Below are 16,096 nucleotides of genomic sequence, written 5' to 3'. Positions count from 1 at the left end.
GCGCAGGCTCAGCGGCCATGGCTCACGGGCTCAGCCGCTCTGCAGCATGTGGGATCTTCCCGGACCGGGGCACGACCCCGTGTCCCCCGCATCGGCAGGCAGACTCCCAACCACTGCGCCACCAGGGAAGCCCTGTAAACATATACTCTTAAAAGCACTGAAGAATGGACAAGACTGCAGACTTACCAGGCAAAAACTGAAAGGAGGATGGGAACCTAAGAAGTAAAGAAGGGCTTCCCTGGTGGCGCAGTGGTTAAGGATCCACCTGCCAGTGCAGGGGACACGGGTTCGAGCCCTGGTCTGGGAAGATCCCACATGCCGTGGAGCAGCTAAGCCCGTGTGCCACAACTACTGAAGCCCGGGTACCTAGAGCCCGTGCTCGGCAACAAGAGAAGCCACCACAGTGAGAAACCCGCACACTGCAATGAAGAGTGGCCCCCGCTTGCTGCAACTAGAGAAAGCCCACGCACAGCAACGAAGACCCAACCCAGCCAAAAATAAATAAATTAAATAATTAATTAATTAAAAAACAAATATATGTTTACATATATATATAAACTTGATTAAAAATATATAAGAAAATAGAAGAACATATAGAATATGTTGCTATATCGAGATATATAATTGTAAGTGTAAAACTGGTGTTAGTATATTCTTAGTATATTCATTTTTATCAAGCTTTTCCAAGTTGTTTCCAACGGGAAAGTTGGTCTGAATAACCTAGCCCAGTGTTACTAAAAATGGGGACTCACCCATTATTTACTGTTTGCTTCTGCAGTTTTCAGTTGATTTGAAGTTCTGAAATGTTGCTCTGCCTGATGTCTGTGTCTCTAAAATGCTGGGATTCCAGGTTCTAGGGTTCTCACACTTTGGGATTCCAGGGGACTGGGACGTTAGGTTTCCTAGTTCTGAGGTTTCGAGGGTCCCCTGCAGCCCTGTGGCCGCCAGACTCCAGGGAGTCAGTGCCAGGCATCTGGGGTCTACCCCCGGGCGTGGCCTTTGGGGGCATCTTGTCTTCTCAGCAGCCCTACAACTGCCTTCTCAGGGACCCTCCATACTCGATCAGCCCCCGGGTCAGGCCGCAGCAGGCGCTGAGTCAGAAGGTCAAGCAGATCCACGTTGGAAAGAAAAGGCATGGAGACTCACCGCCTGCCCTGCTTGCCTCCTCAGGATCTTCATCATCTGGGCCATCAGCAGCTGGTTCCGCCGCGGGCCGGCCCCTCAGGACCAGGCAGGCCCCGGAGGAGCCCCACGCGTCGCCAGCCGCAACCTGTTCCCCAAAGACACTTTAATGGTAACCACTGGCTGGGAGGCCAGACCCGGGAGAGGAGGGGGCGAAGGTGTAGGGGAGTGGCATGGGCTGCTGGGACAGACGCGATCCCTGGTCACTGTCAGGTCTGTGAACGGGTCCAGGGTTGAGAGACTCCAGGTGCATCTTCAGCCCATGAAATCTGAGTCACTCAGGTGACACTTACAAGGAACAAGTAATTCTTTTGGGTTTGTGGTGGTGGTCTTTCTGCGTAGAAGGACTTTGTTCAGGAGCATCTGCAACAGGTGTTCTAACCTCAGTAATCTCGACTTCTCCCACCTTTGCGGTTCTCTGCAGCTCTGGGATTCCTGATTTCATGGAATTCTGGCCAGCAGGGCGACCACCACTCAGCTGTTCTTTATCAGTGGGCCTTCTGGGCTCTGGACAAGGATGGCCACGGGGACTTGGGAAAGGAGGGAGTTCTCTGAGGCCAGCTCCCCCGTTCCCCTCGGTTCTCAGTAGCCGGCTGACACTCCTGCACATCTTGACTGTGCTTTATCCATAAGCCTGCGGCGCTCTGACCAAGAAGCCCATGAGAGGCTGAGAGGGGAGATGATTCAGGGAGGTCCGGATCCTCTCTAACCCCAGATTCTAATTGGCAGGCTGGCCATTGTTTAATTGTTTTTTGCTCTTAGACATCACAGACTCAGACCAGGATAGACGTGGTGGGGGTATGAGGAAAGTTTATTCTACTTGCTGCTGCTCTTCTCTCCACTAACTACCCCCGCTCCCACCCCCCCCCCCCGATCCCTGGTCACTGTCAGGTCTGTGAACGGGTCCAGGGTTGAGAGACTCCAGGTGCATCTTCAGCCCATGAAATCTGAGTCACTCAGGTGACACTTACAAGGAACAAGTAATTCTTTTGGGTTTGTGGTGGTGGTCTTTCTGCGTAGAAGGACTTTGTTCAGGAGCATCTGCAACAGGTGTTCTAACCTCAGTAATCTCGACTTCTCCCACCTTTGCGGTTCTCTGCAGCTCTGGGATTCCTGATTTCATGGAATTCTGGCCAGCAGGGCGACCACCACTCAGCTGTTCTTTATCAGTGGGCCTTCTGGGCTCTGGACAAGGATGGCCACGGGGACTTGGGAAAGGAGGGAGTTCTCTGAGGCCAGCTCCCCCGTTCCCCTCGGTTCTCAGTAGCCGGCTGACACTCCTGCACATCTTGACTGTGCTTTATCCATAAGCCTGCGGCGCTCTGACCAAGAAGCCCATGAGAGGCTGAGAGGGGAGATGATTCAGGGAGGTCCGGATCCTCTCTAACCCCAGATTCTAATTGGCAGGCTGGCCATTGTTTAATTGTTTTTTGCTCTTAGACATCACAGACTCAGACCAGGATAGACGTGGTGGGGGTATGAGGAAAGTTTTTTCTCCTTGCTGCTGCTCTTCTCTCCACTAACCACCCCCGCTCCCCCCCCCCCCCCCGCACAAATTGTTCATATTAGTGGGCTATTGCTGCCACAGCTCTTCATCTGCTCTTTATCTGTCAACCTTCAGAGGGTCCTATAAGCAGCCCTAACTAAGCTCCCCCCGCTTCCCCTCCCAACAGAACCTGCACGTGTACATCTCAGAGCACGAGCACTTTACAGACTTTAATGCCACATCAGCGCTCTTCTGGGAGCAGCATGACCTTGTGTATGGCGACTGGACGAGTGGCGAGAACTCAGACGGCTGCTACGAGCACTTTGCTGAGCTCGACATTCCACAGGTGGGGACAGCTTCTGGTTTCTGGCCCCAAGGCTGCTCGGCTAGCACCAAGGGCATTTCCTTGAACCAGCTCCCAGTCCTGCAATCGGGAGTCCAGGTTCCAAGCCTGGCTCTACTCTCAGTTCACATGCTTTGTGACTACAGGCAGGTCCCTGAGGTCTCTGGGCCTTGTCTTCCCGACCTCTCCATTTGGATGGAGTTGGAATTGGCGTAGGATCCTCCCAGCTACTTTCAGGGTTGTGTAAATCTGTGGTATAAACCAGTGAAAGATTAGTAATCATCCCTGGGGGTGGCCAGTCAGCCAGCCTGGTTTGAAAATAATAGTTAATGTTGATTGAGTGCTTACTACGTACAGGGCACCAGCCTGGGCTGACTGGTGGAAACCTCCCAGCAACCCTAGGAAGTGGGAACTGTTATTTCCATTTGACTGATGAGGAAACTGAGGTACAGAGAAGCCCCACCCAAGGTCACACAGCCAGTGTTAACTGAACTGAACCCAGGCTGTCTGGCTCTGGACTCTGGCAACCCCAGTTCAAATCCTGCCTCCTCCAGGGAGCTCTCCCTGACACTCAGGCTCAGCCAGCACCCTGTCTGGGCTCCCCAACGCAAGCCGTGCCAGCTCTGGGGGGTTGTTACTACCTGAATATGGATCTGTTTTCCCCATGGGACCATCTTGGTCACAGCTCTGTCCCCAGCTCTTCCCAGCAGAGGACTGGGTGCAGAATCAGTGGCTGTTGAATAATCAGTGAATTTGATGAATCTGTGAATGTTGACATCTCTTTGGGGCTGCTCTCTCATTCCTTTCTCCCCATCAAGTCTTCTTCTCAGCCTCCTGGGGAGGAGGGAGCATCTCTGCTCTGTCTGGCTCTGTCTGGGTCTCTTTGGGTAGCTGGAAGCAGTGGCTGGATGCATTCTTTCTGAGGCAGATAGGATAGCCCGTGCTGAGAGGTGGCTCCCACTGAGACTTCACGTCCAGCCCCCAGATCCCAACCCCAGATCTGAGGAAGACTGAGGGGCAGTAAGCCAGGCAGTGAGAGAAGCTTCCAAGGACTTGGTGCTAACCCTCCTTCCCATCTCTGTGGTGGGAGAGTGTCTAAGTTGTACTTGATTTTAATTTATGGAGGTGACTGAGCAGCGACACAGGCCAAGGCCATTGGAAGAAGAATTTACTACTTACATTTCCCAAGAGGAGGGGGCCCACCACACTACGGAGGGCCACATGGGGAAGCACCAGGTTTGGACAGGAGCGGAAGGGGCAAGGGGAGGCCTAGGCCGAAGCCTTTATTGAGGTTTCCGCAGGAAAGGCAGGGCAGGTGGGGAAACACCTTAGGACTGGCCTGCTTGCCAGTCCCTAAGGGGGTGGCTGGGGTGTGGACTGGGGTTTGTTGGTCTGCATTTTAAAGGTATGTTCAAAGTTAGGCGAGTTGTTTATTATTTCCAGGGATCAGCTAGCCCTGGGAGGGGCGGTCTCTTCCCTGCCAGATGTGAAAACAGCATGAAATATAAAAACATGGTTGACACAGAGGTGGACTTAAAAGGCAGGGAAGTGAGGACACAGCGTGGCCAGGTGAATCCCAGCTTACCACGAAGGTCAGACAGGCTGCAGTGCGGCCTCGGCCACCCACCCTGCGCCTCAGGCAGGTGGCCACCCCACTTCAGTTTCCTCGTCTGGGTGGGTGTGGCAGGGGGGTGAGAATAGTAGGTGAAAGGCCCGGGCAGAGAGGTAGGACACAGACGGTGAGAGGCAGGGCCACGGAGAGCCCACAGACTGGGTTCGGATCCACTTACTCGCTGCATGTAGCCTCTCTGTGTGAGCCCCAGTCACCACATCTGGAAAATGGGGGTAATAACATGACCCAGTGCCCAAGGTTTACGTGAGTTATACGGATGTGAACTCACTGGATTGGGCAGTTACCATTTGAAGTGCCAGAGTGGTATCCGGCCTTCGTTGTTTTACCGTTTAATGAATTAAGGCTGCTGACGTTTATTGAGCTCCTATTCTGTGCTTGAGTGACCGTGCTCAGCACTCTCAGGTAATCCTTACAGCCCTGCTGTGCCCTCAGTGCTGATGATCTGCGTCCTGCGGGTGGGCCCTGAGGCTCAGCGAGGCGAAGCCTGAGGCCACACAGCCATTGTGTGCTAGAGCCTGGTTTTGAATTTGAGCCTGACTCCAGTGTCTGGCCCCTAACCGTGTAACTACACTGCCCACCCTGAACACTCGGTAGACGGGGGTGAGGAAGCCATGGGGGGCGTGCGTCACGAGGGGCTTCACTGTTGCTCGTCCCCGTCGGACCGCCTTGCAGAGCGTCCAGCAGAACGGCTCCATCTACATCCACGCCTACTTCACCAAGAGCGGCTTCCACCCGGACCCCCGGCAGAAGGCGCTGTACCGCCGGCTCGCCACGGTCCACACGTCCCGGAGTAAGTCCCTCTCCGTCCTGGGGCCCCCATGGTGCCGCGGGCCTGGACTCCCAGGTCCACGAGGGCAGGCAGGAACCCTGTGCTCAGGGAGGCTGGGGGTGGTGGCCGGGCTCGAACCCCATGTACCCTGCATGCCTCTGGACACCCGTGGGCAGGCAGGAGAGGAATCGGCTTAGAAAGAGCAGGTGGAGAAAGGGACTTCCAAGAAGAGGAAGGGCGAGGCCGGCATGTGCACGGTACCGGGCCTGGTAGAGCAGACACTCCAGAATAGCCTGTGAGAGAACGATGGCTAGATTAAATGAGCAGAGGGAGACTGGAGGCCCTTTGCCATTAGTTGCATCCGGTGTGCTCTCCGTGATTGCATCTGTGTCGGCTGCTCCTGGAATGGGTGCTGCCCAGTGACCGCCCTGGGGGCTCCTACGGGGCCGTGCGAGGCTCCCAGGCTGCGGGTTTGAATGTGTCCTGCATGGCTGCGCTGTGAGCCTCCGCCCCCGCACGCACACCTCTGAGTAAGGCCTCCCTTGACGAGGCAAGCTGGTGAGGGCCACGTCACCAGACAGGCCCCGTTCTCACCTCGCTGGCCACCCTCCTGGTGCCCCCCTGAGAATCCTGATTGGGTGAGCAAACCGCAGGACTGCCGGTGACCCCCAAGAAGCCCTGGGTCAGAACTGTGGCCATTTGGGACTTCTGACACGGCCTCATTTTGAAACAGATTCTCTCTGCCCAGGGCATCTTCTTTAAAAAAATTTTTTTGAAATCTCTTGTTATAAGTGCATGGTTTAAAATTCAAGTAATTTAACCAGACAGCGACACTCATCTGTCTCCTGCTCTCCCCATCTTGTGTTCCCCCATTTTCCACTCCCCACAGGCAACTGCTTTAGCTGTTTCTGCTACTTAATCTCCAAGGCTCCCAATAATAAGATGATAATGCAATTTCTTGGTTTTTCAGTTTTGACATTATCTCTTGACTTCCTACTCTGGAAGAGGAAATCTCAACTCAGGAGCATAGTTTGATTAGACTCATGTTCGGCATTCAGATGGTTTTGATCTCAACTCGGGAGCATAGTTTGATTAGACTCATGTTTGGCATTCAGATGGTTTGGGGTATGAGACTCCTCTTCCCATCTGAACCATGTGGTGTGTGTAGTTTATTTTTCCTTTCCTGTCCAACATCTCCTTTTCCATGAGGTTAATAATTGTTGGCATTTTTTTTGCCTGCCCTTCGTGTCTTTTGTCCTTGAGTCCACTGTCTCCTGATCGGCAGCTGTGGGACTCTCTCGCTGCACTTCAGTTTCAGCAGATCTAGAGAACAGACAGCCCTCCACACCCCCCCCTCCCAAAAGCCCCGCGTTCCCTTCATGTGAATTTTGCGTGCCCCACCTCACTTTGATTCTACTGCGCCTGTGGACTTGGTTAAGATCCCTGTGGCTGTTTTGTGTGGCGCAGGGACAGATGTGCTTTAATTTGCACGGGTTAGGTCTTTTCCTACCTCTTCTGGTATAAAAATAACCCAAAGGATGAGAATTTTTTTTGTGACCATCTACACTGGATGAAACAAAACTCTAGTGACTGTATGTCAGTACCCAAAGCTGATTTGGAAAAGTTCCCCAGGTGTGCTAAGCGCTGTTCTAAGCAAGTATGTCTGCGGACCGTGCTCTGTAGGGCGTTCCGCCCGGCTGGCTGGCTGGCTGGCTGGCTTCCATGGAGCGCATCTGCGAAGCTGTGGGCAGAGGCGGGCTGAGGGGCGTGGCCTGCAGGGGCCATCCCCACGGAGGTGTCCCCGAAAGTCTGGGTTACATGTGCCTGACACTTCAGAGGTTGCTTTGAATGTGACCCAGGTGGGCGGCTGCTTGCTTGCGTCCCAGTTACACTGATCAGCCATGCTCAATGCCAGCATCTTTTGTGGTTTCGTCTCTGGTGAATGTGATCCATGTCACTGTGTGGTGAGGTCGTGTTCATGGTCAGCGTGACAGATGTTGGTGCGGTCTGCAAAATAGAATCTGCAGCCTGTGGACCTGGGAAACCACCAGGATCCCCCAGGCTTGCCTCACACCTGGGCCCCCTTAGGGCAGGGGCTTGAAGGGACACGGAGCTGGCCACCGGCCCACTCCAGGGCATAGAGCGAGAGTGTGGGATCAGAAGAGCCCCCTCCTCCCTTCCCCAAAGGGCCAGTGATCAGCACCCTAGCACAGTACTGTCCCAGAGGGATACAGTACCCGCCACAGAAGGCATTGTAAGTTTTCTAAGTGGCCACGTTAAAAAAAAAAAAAAAAGGCCATAAAATGAATGTTAGTAATTTATTGAGGTCAACGTGTTGTCATTTCAACATGTAATCAGTATAAAAAAATTAACGAGGTACTTTCACTCTTCTTTCTCCTGCACTAATTTTCAAATTCCAGTGTGTATTTTGCACTCACAGCACATTTCAGTTTCAACCAGCCACATTGTCAGTGCTCAGGGTGTAGTTTAACTCCAAGAAAAGGGGGCTTCTTCCTCCCTACGGAAGCCAGGTCCATCTCATATCATAACCCCATCTGGATGCCACCAAGTTGCAGAACGTTCTCCACCTGAGCCAGAGCCTCTCGCCTCTGGGGCTGGCAGGGCACGGTCCCTCCCTTCCCTGGACAGCCTCTCATGGGTGTGACAGCAGCGGAGCATGTCCCCGGGGAATTTATTCTCCAGGATGCCCACCCTTGGGTGTTTACTGCTTTCCCCTGATGTGGGAGCAAGGTCTCAAATGCGTTAATTGTGATAGAAGTGATGGGATGATATTCATGGAAACTGTAAGAGCAGCTGCCCCCCCCCCCCCCCTGGCTGAAACCCTGAGTCAATTCCCAGAAGTGGTTTTGAACTTGAGCTCATCCATAGAATCCAGAAGCCCCTGGTTCTGAGCGGGTGGGAGGGATCTGGGCCCTGTGGCGTGTGTCAGTGTGACATGCAGGGGTGCTCTGCCGGCTGAGCTCTGTAGAGCAGAGAGCCACTTCGCAGTGGTCCTGCCCAGAAGAGGCGAGGCTTTAATCCCCATTCTCCAGAGGGGGGACTGAGGCCCGGGAAGGTGATGGAGCTCACCAACGTCCCTCAGTTCATGGGAGACAGAGCCAGGAGGTGACCCCAGGGCCCCCACTCTTGGCCAGCTCCCTCTTCCATTTCCCCATCTCTCCCTAGCACCTGGGGGCAGGATGGAGAAATCACGGGAGGGACAGGCCATGTGTTGTCCCAGCATAAGGGGGAGCTGAAGTGTTACCCAGACCCGGGTGGAGGTGGGGAGATGGAGCATGAACAAGCACCAGCCCTGTCCTCCTGGCGTGTCTTGGCAGGGTTTGGGGGCAGCGTGGCAGGGAGCCCGTGGCTGACCTGGCCTCTGCAAGAGGAAGTGAGGTCCACTCCTGCCCGGGGATTCACAGCCCCAAAGTATTTCTCGCGTTGGCGGCTCTGGGCCTTCTCCGGCCCTGTCTCGGCACACCTGTTCATGTTTATCAATGCTGCTGTTCGTCACTGGGGGGGGATACGGCAGGGCTCAAAACGGGCCCGGCCCCACCTGGGGTTTGCAGACTGGTTGAGGGGGCAGACAGCAAACAAGTAAACCAGTGGGCAGGTGAACCAGTGGGTCATGATGAACTGTGGTGAAGGAAACAGAAATGGCGAGGAGCCCGCCCGGGCTCCGGGAGCCGCCTTCAGTGGAGTGGACGGAAGGGACATTTAACCAGGGGCTGGAAGGGGGAGAAGGAGCCAACCAGGAAGATCCCAGCCACGCTGGATCCCTGCCGGGGTGGCGCAGCAGCACGCCTGCAGGCTCAAGGTCGGCGCATTTGAGGAGGAAGGAGTGGGGTGCGCAAAGATGAGAGGTGGCGAGGGCTGAGGTTGGTGGGGCCGTGGTGAGCACGTCAGGGGCCCTGCCCGGGGCAGCGGGAGCTGTCTAGGATTCTGAGGCAGTGGGGTGACTCGATCAGTTACTTGGATCTTAGGGGCAAGAGTGGCCACTGGGAGGCCAGTGAGGAGGTGACTGCAGTCATCCAGGAGGGGGCGACATGGCCGGCCTGGGGTGGGGCTCTGGAGGTGGGAGGCAGTGGTCATATCTGAGGCATGTGCGGGAGGGGCCATTCACCCGGGGTGGGCTGATGGAACAGATGCAGCAAATCCTGGAGGAGGAGACCCCTGGGGCAATTTGGTGGATGCCGGTGCCACTGTAAAGATGGGGAACCTGGGGCCGGGGTGAGATTTGAGAAGGCAGTGCAGGCTTTCTGGTTGCCGTTATCGTCGGCTGGTGGGTGGAAGAGTGGGAGCCGGGAACCGGGTGGGCCGGGGCCTGGGGCCTGGGGCCTGGGGCCCGCGAGTGCCAGCAGGTCTCACATCCGCCCCCCTTCCCTGCCTCCTCACCCTCAGTGATCAACAAATACAAGCGCCGGCGGTTTCAGAAAACCAAGAACCTGTTGACGGGAGAGACGGAAGCTGACCCAGAAATGATCAAGGTAAACACGAGCAGAGCCGTCCAGTTCTGGGGTGCCGTCCGGCCCGTTCCCAGCCCAGCAGCCGGACCACGGGGTTGTCTTCTGACACCACCACTGAGCAGCTGGGGGCTTTCACCTCTCTGAGCCTCAGTTTCCCTCCCTGGAAACTGGGTTAGAACGTAGAGCTAGCGCTCAGGGAGTGGGGGCGCTGCCGGCACGGCTACAGCTGACCTCCAGCAGTGGCAGGGCGGGTGCTCTGTGCGCCGTACACGCACCCACCTGGAAGCGTCGCGCCAGCCCTGTTGGGTGAGTCCCGTCACAAGGAGACTTACACGAGGTATCACAGCCAGGAAGTGGCAGGGCTGGGATTCACACCCAAGCAGCCGGGCCCCAGAGCCCGGGCTCGGCCCGGCACAGATGAGGTGCCTGCTAGCATTGGCTCTAGAAGGGATACTCCTGATTCATCCAGGGACATTAACCCGTGGTGGCACCAGGAGCCTTCCTCTCTCCACGAGGTGGTTCCAGGCGGGAGGGCGGCCCCTGAGCATGGAGGCTGCGTGCAGGTCCCACACTTGTGCGGTCGTGAGGCTGTACTTTGCAGCCTGGTGCGCCGTCCCATCCAGATGGGCAGGCCTGGGTTTTCTGCTCCATCAGGTGGCTGGGGGGAGCCAGGGCAGCGGGGTCTAGAGGCTGGCGCGGGGACTGGCCAGCGTGAGCCCTCTGCCAGCGGTCGCTGTGGTGGTTGCTCTTCTGCTGTCGCGACTGTCACGGGAGTCCTCAGGAGGAAGCGGGCGGGTGCCTCTGAGACCCACCACCCCCTGTCTCCCCTCAGAGGGCTGAGGATTACGGGCCTGTGGAGGTGATCTCCCACTGGCACCCCAACATCACCATCAACATTGTGGACGACCACACGCCGTGGGTGAAGGGCAGCGTGCCTCCTCCCCTGGACCAGTGTGAGCCCCCGGCCACCCGCTCGGGCTCCTGACCAGGCCATTTTCTTGTCTCCTGGCCCCACCCCAAGCCCGAGATCTCTGACTAGGTCTCCACCCTCCCAAGCTTCCTGCCCCGCCCCTCTAGACACTCCTCTTTCTCTCCCTCCCACACCCCCTGGTGACCCCAGCCCTGATCACCTTGTGTCCAAACTGGTCTCGTCCAGCTATGAGCTTTTTTCGGAAAAGGTGCATCCGTTGCCAGCCTTGGAAATTGGGGCAGCATCACTTAGGAACCCAGGTTTCTGACTTCTTTTACTAAAGCCTGGCGAGTGGAGAGCCTCGGGGCAGCCACAGTCTGGAGCTGAGCTGCAGCTGTCCCCTTCAGCCAGGGCCTACCCAGCCCTCCCTAGCCTGCCCTCTCCCTGACTCCTTGGCACAGCCCAGAAATGTTCCCTGTGCCCCAGTCTCTGTCCCAGGGGCCCCACTGGGTCCCTGCAAACATCCGGATTTGACACCTTTGTCCTCGGAGGCTGAGGGGTCTCCCCACCCCCGTGGGTGCCTGTGGCCTCTGGTCCAGGCTGAGCGGTAACCCCTGCCCCGTGTGCCTACAGATGTGAAGTTTGATGCCGTGAGCGGTGACTACTACCCCATCATCTACTTCAACGACTACTGGAACCTGCAGAAGGACTACTACCCCATCAACGAGAGTCTGGCCAGCCTGCCCCTCCGCGTCTCCTTCTGCCCGCTCTCGCTCTGGCGCTGGCAGCTCTACGCCGCCCAGAGCACCAAGTCGCCCTGGAACTTCCTGGGCGACGAGCTGTACGAGCAGTCAGATGAGGAGCAGGACTCGGTGAAGGTGGGGGGGGGTGGCGGGAGGCTCCCAGCCCCTTCCTGGCTGCAGGAGGGGAAGGGGAAGTGGGCCAGGCCGACGGCCTGGGGGCTGCGAGCGGATGCTCCCCTGCCCACAGTTTCACAACCTCCCAGCCGCCCTCCCTGCAGTGGGCAGGAAACAGGCACTCGGCCCTCTGGCTCTGCCTGACTCTGGGGGTCCTGCCTCTGAGGCTTCCACGGTCCTCCTTTTTTTTTTTTTAAATTTATTTACTTATTTTTGGCTGCGTTGGGTCTTCACTGTTGCTCATGGGCTTTTTCTAGTTGCAGTGACCGGGGGCTACTCTTCGTTGCGGTGCGCGGGCTTCTCATTGTAGTGGCTTCTCTTGTTGCGGAGCACAGGCTCAGTAGTTGTGGCTCACGGGCTCTAGAGCGCCGGCTCAGTAGTTGTGGCTCAGGGGCTTATTTGCTCTGCAGCATGTGGGATCGAACCCGTGTCCCCTGCATTGGCAGGCGGACTCTCAACCACTGTGCCACCAGGGAAGTATTTGCTCTGCAGCATGTGGGACCGAACCCGTGTCCCCTGCATTGGCAGGCGGACTCTCAACCACTGTGCCACCAGGGAAGTCCCCATGGTCCTCCTTGTCACGGCTTTTCTGTTTGCAAGGCCCGGCCCTCCGGGTCTGGATCTACCCCTCCCTGCTTCTTCGGCCCCATGTTCTGCCTGCCTGACTTTGGGCTCTGACTCTCTGTGTCTGCTCCCTCTCACTGTGTCCTTGAATATCATTCTTCTCTGCCTGTGTCTGTCTTGTTGAGCCTGGTCTGCGCTTGCCCGGGGCTGTCTTTGGTGTTGGGTTTCTGTCCCTGGCTCTGACTCCCTTCATCTCCCTCAGCTATTTCTCTGCCTACCCCCATCACTGTCTGCCCATCTCTCCTCTGTCTCCACCTTTCTCCCTCCCTCTCCGTGCATCCCTCGCCCGCCTCTCTGGGCCCGTCTCTGACCTGCTCTCCTCCCGGCCAGCACTACACCCCGCTGGGGAGCCTTGGCGTCAGGTCTGGGGAACATCAGCAGGTTCTTCCAGGGCCCAGAGCAAGGAGAGATGGGTCGGCTGATGAGAGCACTGCAGCGGTCAGCCCCCGGCCTGGGCACGGCAGCGCTTACAGCATCTCCCCCACCCCCACCCCAGGTTGCCCTCCTGGAGACCAACCCCTACCTGCTGGCGCTCACCATCATCGTGTCCATTGTCCACAGTGTCTTTGAGTTCCTGGCCTTCAAGAACGGTAAGGGTGCGACCCCGGGCCCTGTGAGAGGCCGTGGGGGACTGGGGACAAGGGGGTGTGTGGTGGGAGGATAGGGCCTGCTCCTTCCCTCTTCCTCTTGGGCCCTCCCCCTACCTGGGGCCTGTCAGCCCCACTCTCCAGAGGCCTGGTGAGCAGCAGCCAACTCCCAGCCCAGAAACTCCCATCTACCGGGCGTGGTGCTGGGGGAGGGGATGGGCCCGGTGTTCTGGCAAAGGCCAGGACAGCGCCGCCAGGAAGCAGGGCCGGGGAACTCCAAGGCCGGGAGCAGGGAAGCCCCAGAGCCGCTTCTGCCGCCCTGCCCGGCAGGCCGCCTGTTGGGAAAGACCCCTCGGGTTGAGTGGACAGGGCCCACCTGAGTGGGAAAGTGACAGCCCTGTCCCAGAGGGCCCCGAGGGTCCAAAGGCCAGCAGTGGTGATGGCCAGCGTTTGAGGGGCACTGGCCACATGCCAGGCACGGTTGGAGCCCTGCAGCCACAGCCCCGTGAGGAAGCGTCGTTAGCCCACTATCATAGCAAAGGACCCGGAGGCTTGGGGAGGTTGGTTACTGGCCCACAGTCACACAGCTCCCAAGTGGCAAGGCCAGGATTTAGATCCAGGCAGCCTTCTCCAGCCCCCACCTCGTACTCCAGGCCCTGCTGGCCACTTCTTCCTTGTCCTAGAGAACCCTGGTCTGAAGGAGGCCTGCTGCTCTGCAGCCTCTGGAAGTGGCAGTAGTAATGGGTATTATTGTTATCATCATCATTCTTATTAAGAGGACATTGCCATGATTGAGTTACCTTCTGGAAAATTATGACATCAAAACCAAACAGTAAGTGGTGCTCACCCCAGTAGGGAGGCGTGTGTTAGCCGTGGTACGTGGAGCCCTGGCTGTGCCAGGTGGGCACATGCTTGCAAACGCTCTTGCTGACGGCAAGCTGGGTCCCCTAGGGTCCCTTTTTTCCTAATGACAGATGAAGGCACAGAGGGGGTGGTTACTTGCTCAGGGTCACAGAGCAAGGGCATGGGCCCTGGGCGAGCCCGACCTTACACCCCGTGCTTGCTGCCTCTCTGCTCTGAGGCAGCACTCGGATCCACCCACCCCCACCAGAACCCTGTCTTCAGATGCATTCTTCCCAGTTAGGATTGGGCGGGCTCCTGTGAGTGTCCCCTTCATATCTCCTCAGGGTCTGATGGTTTGAAGGGAGAGGTGTAAGCCTACCGGGTGTGCTGGAGCTCTGGAATCAGAGTCAGAGCCGGGGTGGGGGGGGGTGGCCAGCACCCGGGTCTCGCCCCTGTGTGACCTCGGGCACGGCTTCTCGCCTGGAAGACGGGCATCGTGCTGGGTCGGCCTGCTGTGGCAGCAGGTGTTGGACACACAGTCCAGGCAGAGTCCAGTGGCCCCGTTTTCCTCGTCTGGCCGATGGGAAGACCAGGGCTGGGAAAGGAGCCGAGCTGGGCCCTGGGGTGGGTGGCGGGGGCCCGGGAGAGTAGTACTGGAAGAAGCTGTGGTTGGAGAGCAGAGCCCGTGGCCCCTGTGCATGTTCTGAGCGCGTCTGTGGGCCGGTCCCGTTTTTTTTTTTTTTTTTGGCCACACCTCACGGCATGCGGGATCTTAGTGCCCTGACCAGGGATTAAACCCACGCCCACTGCAGTGGAAGCGTGGAGTCTTAACCGCTGGACCGCCAGGGAATGTGGGCTGGTTCCTTCACAGGTTCGGGGTGGTGGGCTGGAAGAGGCGGTCTTGAAGTGCATGGCCCAGACCTTCCCACCCAGCAGAGGCGCCACGGTGCCATGGCGGACAGCTCAAGTCTGTTGTCACACAGACCCGGCTTCCATTGCAGATTCTCCCAGGTCAGGCTGTGTGGCCTTAGGGATGTGGCACTTAGTGATTGGGGAGCACCGGCACATGGCAGCAGTCACCGCCACCGTCACTGCCAGTCAAGGGACTGACCGCACCCTGGGGGGCAGGGTGTGTCCAGTGTGAGACTGCAGAGATCCTGCCTGCCTGGGGCTCCGGCTGGCGCCTGTGGAGCCAGACTCTCACCGCAAGGGGGAGTAGTGTGCACCCTCCTCCCGTGGCAGACCCAGCGCTGCCCCGGGGGTGTGAGGAGGACGGGGCTTGAGGGAGCTCGGGGACTCGGGGGCTCCTCACCCTCCTAGCTTCCTCCCCAACTCCTGTGCGCAGATATCCAGTTCTGGAACAGCCGGCAGTCCTTGGAGGGCCTGTCCGTGCGCTCCGTCTTCTTTGGCGTCTTCCAGTCTTTCGTGGTCCTCCTCTATATCCTGGACAACGAGACCAACTTCGTGGTCCAGGTCAGCGTCTTCATCGGGGTCCTCATCGACCTCTGGAAGATCACCAAGGTCATGGATGTCCGGGTAAGGCCAGGCTGCCATGCTGTTTCAGAAGCTGCCCGGGGGTGGGAGCGGGGTCGTGTGGCCCAGCCAGACCCTGGAGCTGGCCCCTAGGGGATTCCCAACGCCTGCCACACTCCCAAGACCAAGGGGATTTTCGCACCAGGGGATTTTTCGGGTCACACATGGGTCAGGGGAACTGGGAACGGTGGGGAAGGGCGGGAGCTGGAACTGGCTTGGGGGACAGGAGCCAGCGTGGCAGCTGACTGCAGCCTCCCTCCCTGTCCGCAGCTGGACCGGGAGCACAAGGTGGCAGGACTCTTCCCCCGCCCAACCTTCAAAGACAAGTCAACATACGTTGAGTCTTCGACCAAAGTGTATGACGACGTGAGTGTCCCCCACAGTGGGCCCCAGGGAGGGTCTCCGGGTAGCCACACGCTCCTGGGGGCTCAGGACACGGGCTGGGATGTCTGCCTGTTGGCTGACAGGCCCATGCTTCATGGCTTGCATCATACCCTCTAGTGTCCCCTGCTTGCCATATATCCTTCCTGGCCGAGTCCAGAGTTCCCGGGGCCACCTGGAAATTCCCCCGGGCTGGCCTGCCAGACCAGGTGTGGGTGTGTGAGGGCGGGGAGCAGGGGTGCCAAGTGGGGCCCAAGGAGCTGGGTCCCAGCCCCACCCTGTGCCCCACAGATGGCGTTCCGGTACCTGTCTTGGATCCTCTTCCCACTCCTGGGCTGCTATGCCGTCTACAGCCTCCTGTACCTGGAGCACAAGGGCTGGTACTCCTGGGTGCTCAGCATGCTCTATGGCTTCCTGCT

At 57.8% G+C, this 16,096-nt stretch overlaps 1 protein-coding gene across 1 annotated transcript in view; it reads left to right on the top strand.

Annotated features, from left to right (window-relative positions):
- CLPTM1 (CLPTM1 regulator of GABA type A receptor forward trafficking) overlaps positions 1–16,096 on the top strand; it is a 31,111-nt gene that overhangs the window by 11,840 nt on the left and 3,175 nt on the right. Inside the window, 10 exon segments of the mRNA XM_007458549.1 lie at positions 1,171–1,294; positions 2,856–3,014; positions 5,317–5,434; positions 9,818–9,903; positions 10,715–10,835; positions 11,426–11,670; positions 12,830–12,923; positions 15,109–15,299; positions 15,567–15,662; positions 15,969–16,096. Coding sequence (XP_007458611.1) covers positions 1,171–1,294; positions 2,856–3,014; positions 5,317–5,434; positions 9,818–9,903; positions 10,715–10,835; positions 11,426–11,670; positions 12,830–12,923; positions 15,109–15,299; positions 15,567–15,662; positions 15,969–16,096 — 1,362 coding nt within the window.

This window comes from Lipotes vexillifer, unplaced genomic scaffold (genome assembly GCF_000442215.2).
Source record: "Lipotes vexillifer unplaced genomic scaffold, Lipotes_vexillifer_v1.1 scaffold371, whole genome shotgun sequence".
Classification (NCBI taxonomy): Eukaryota; Metazoa; Chordata; class Mammalia; order Artiodactyla; family Lipotidae; genus Lipotes; species Lipotes vexillifer.
This window is presented reverse-complemented; position numbering and strand designations above follow the sequence as displayed.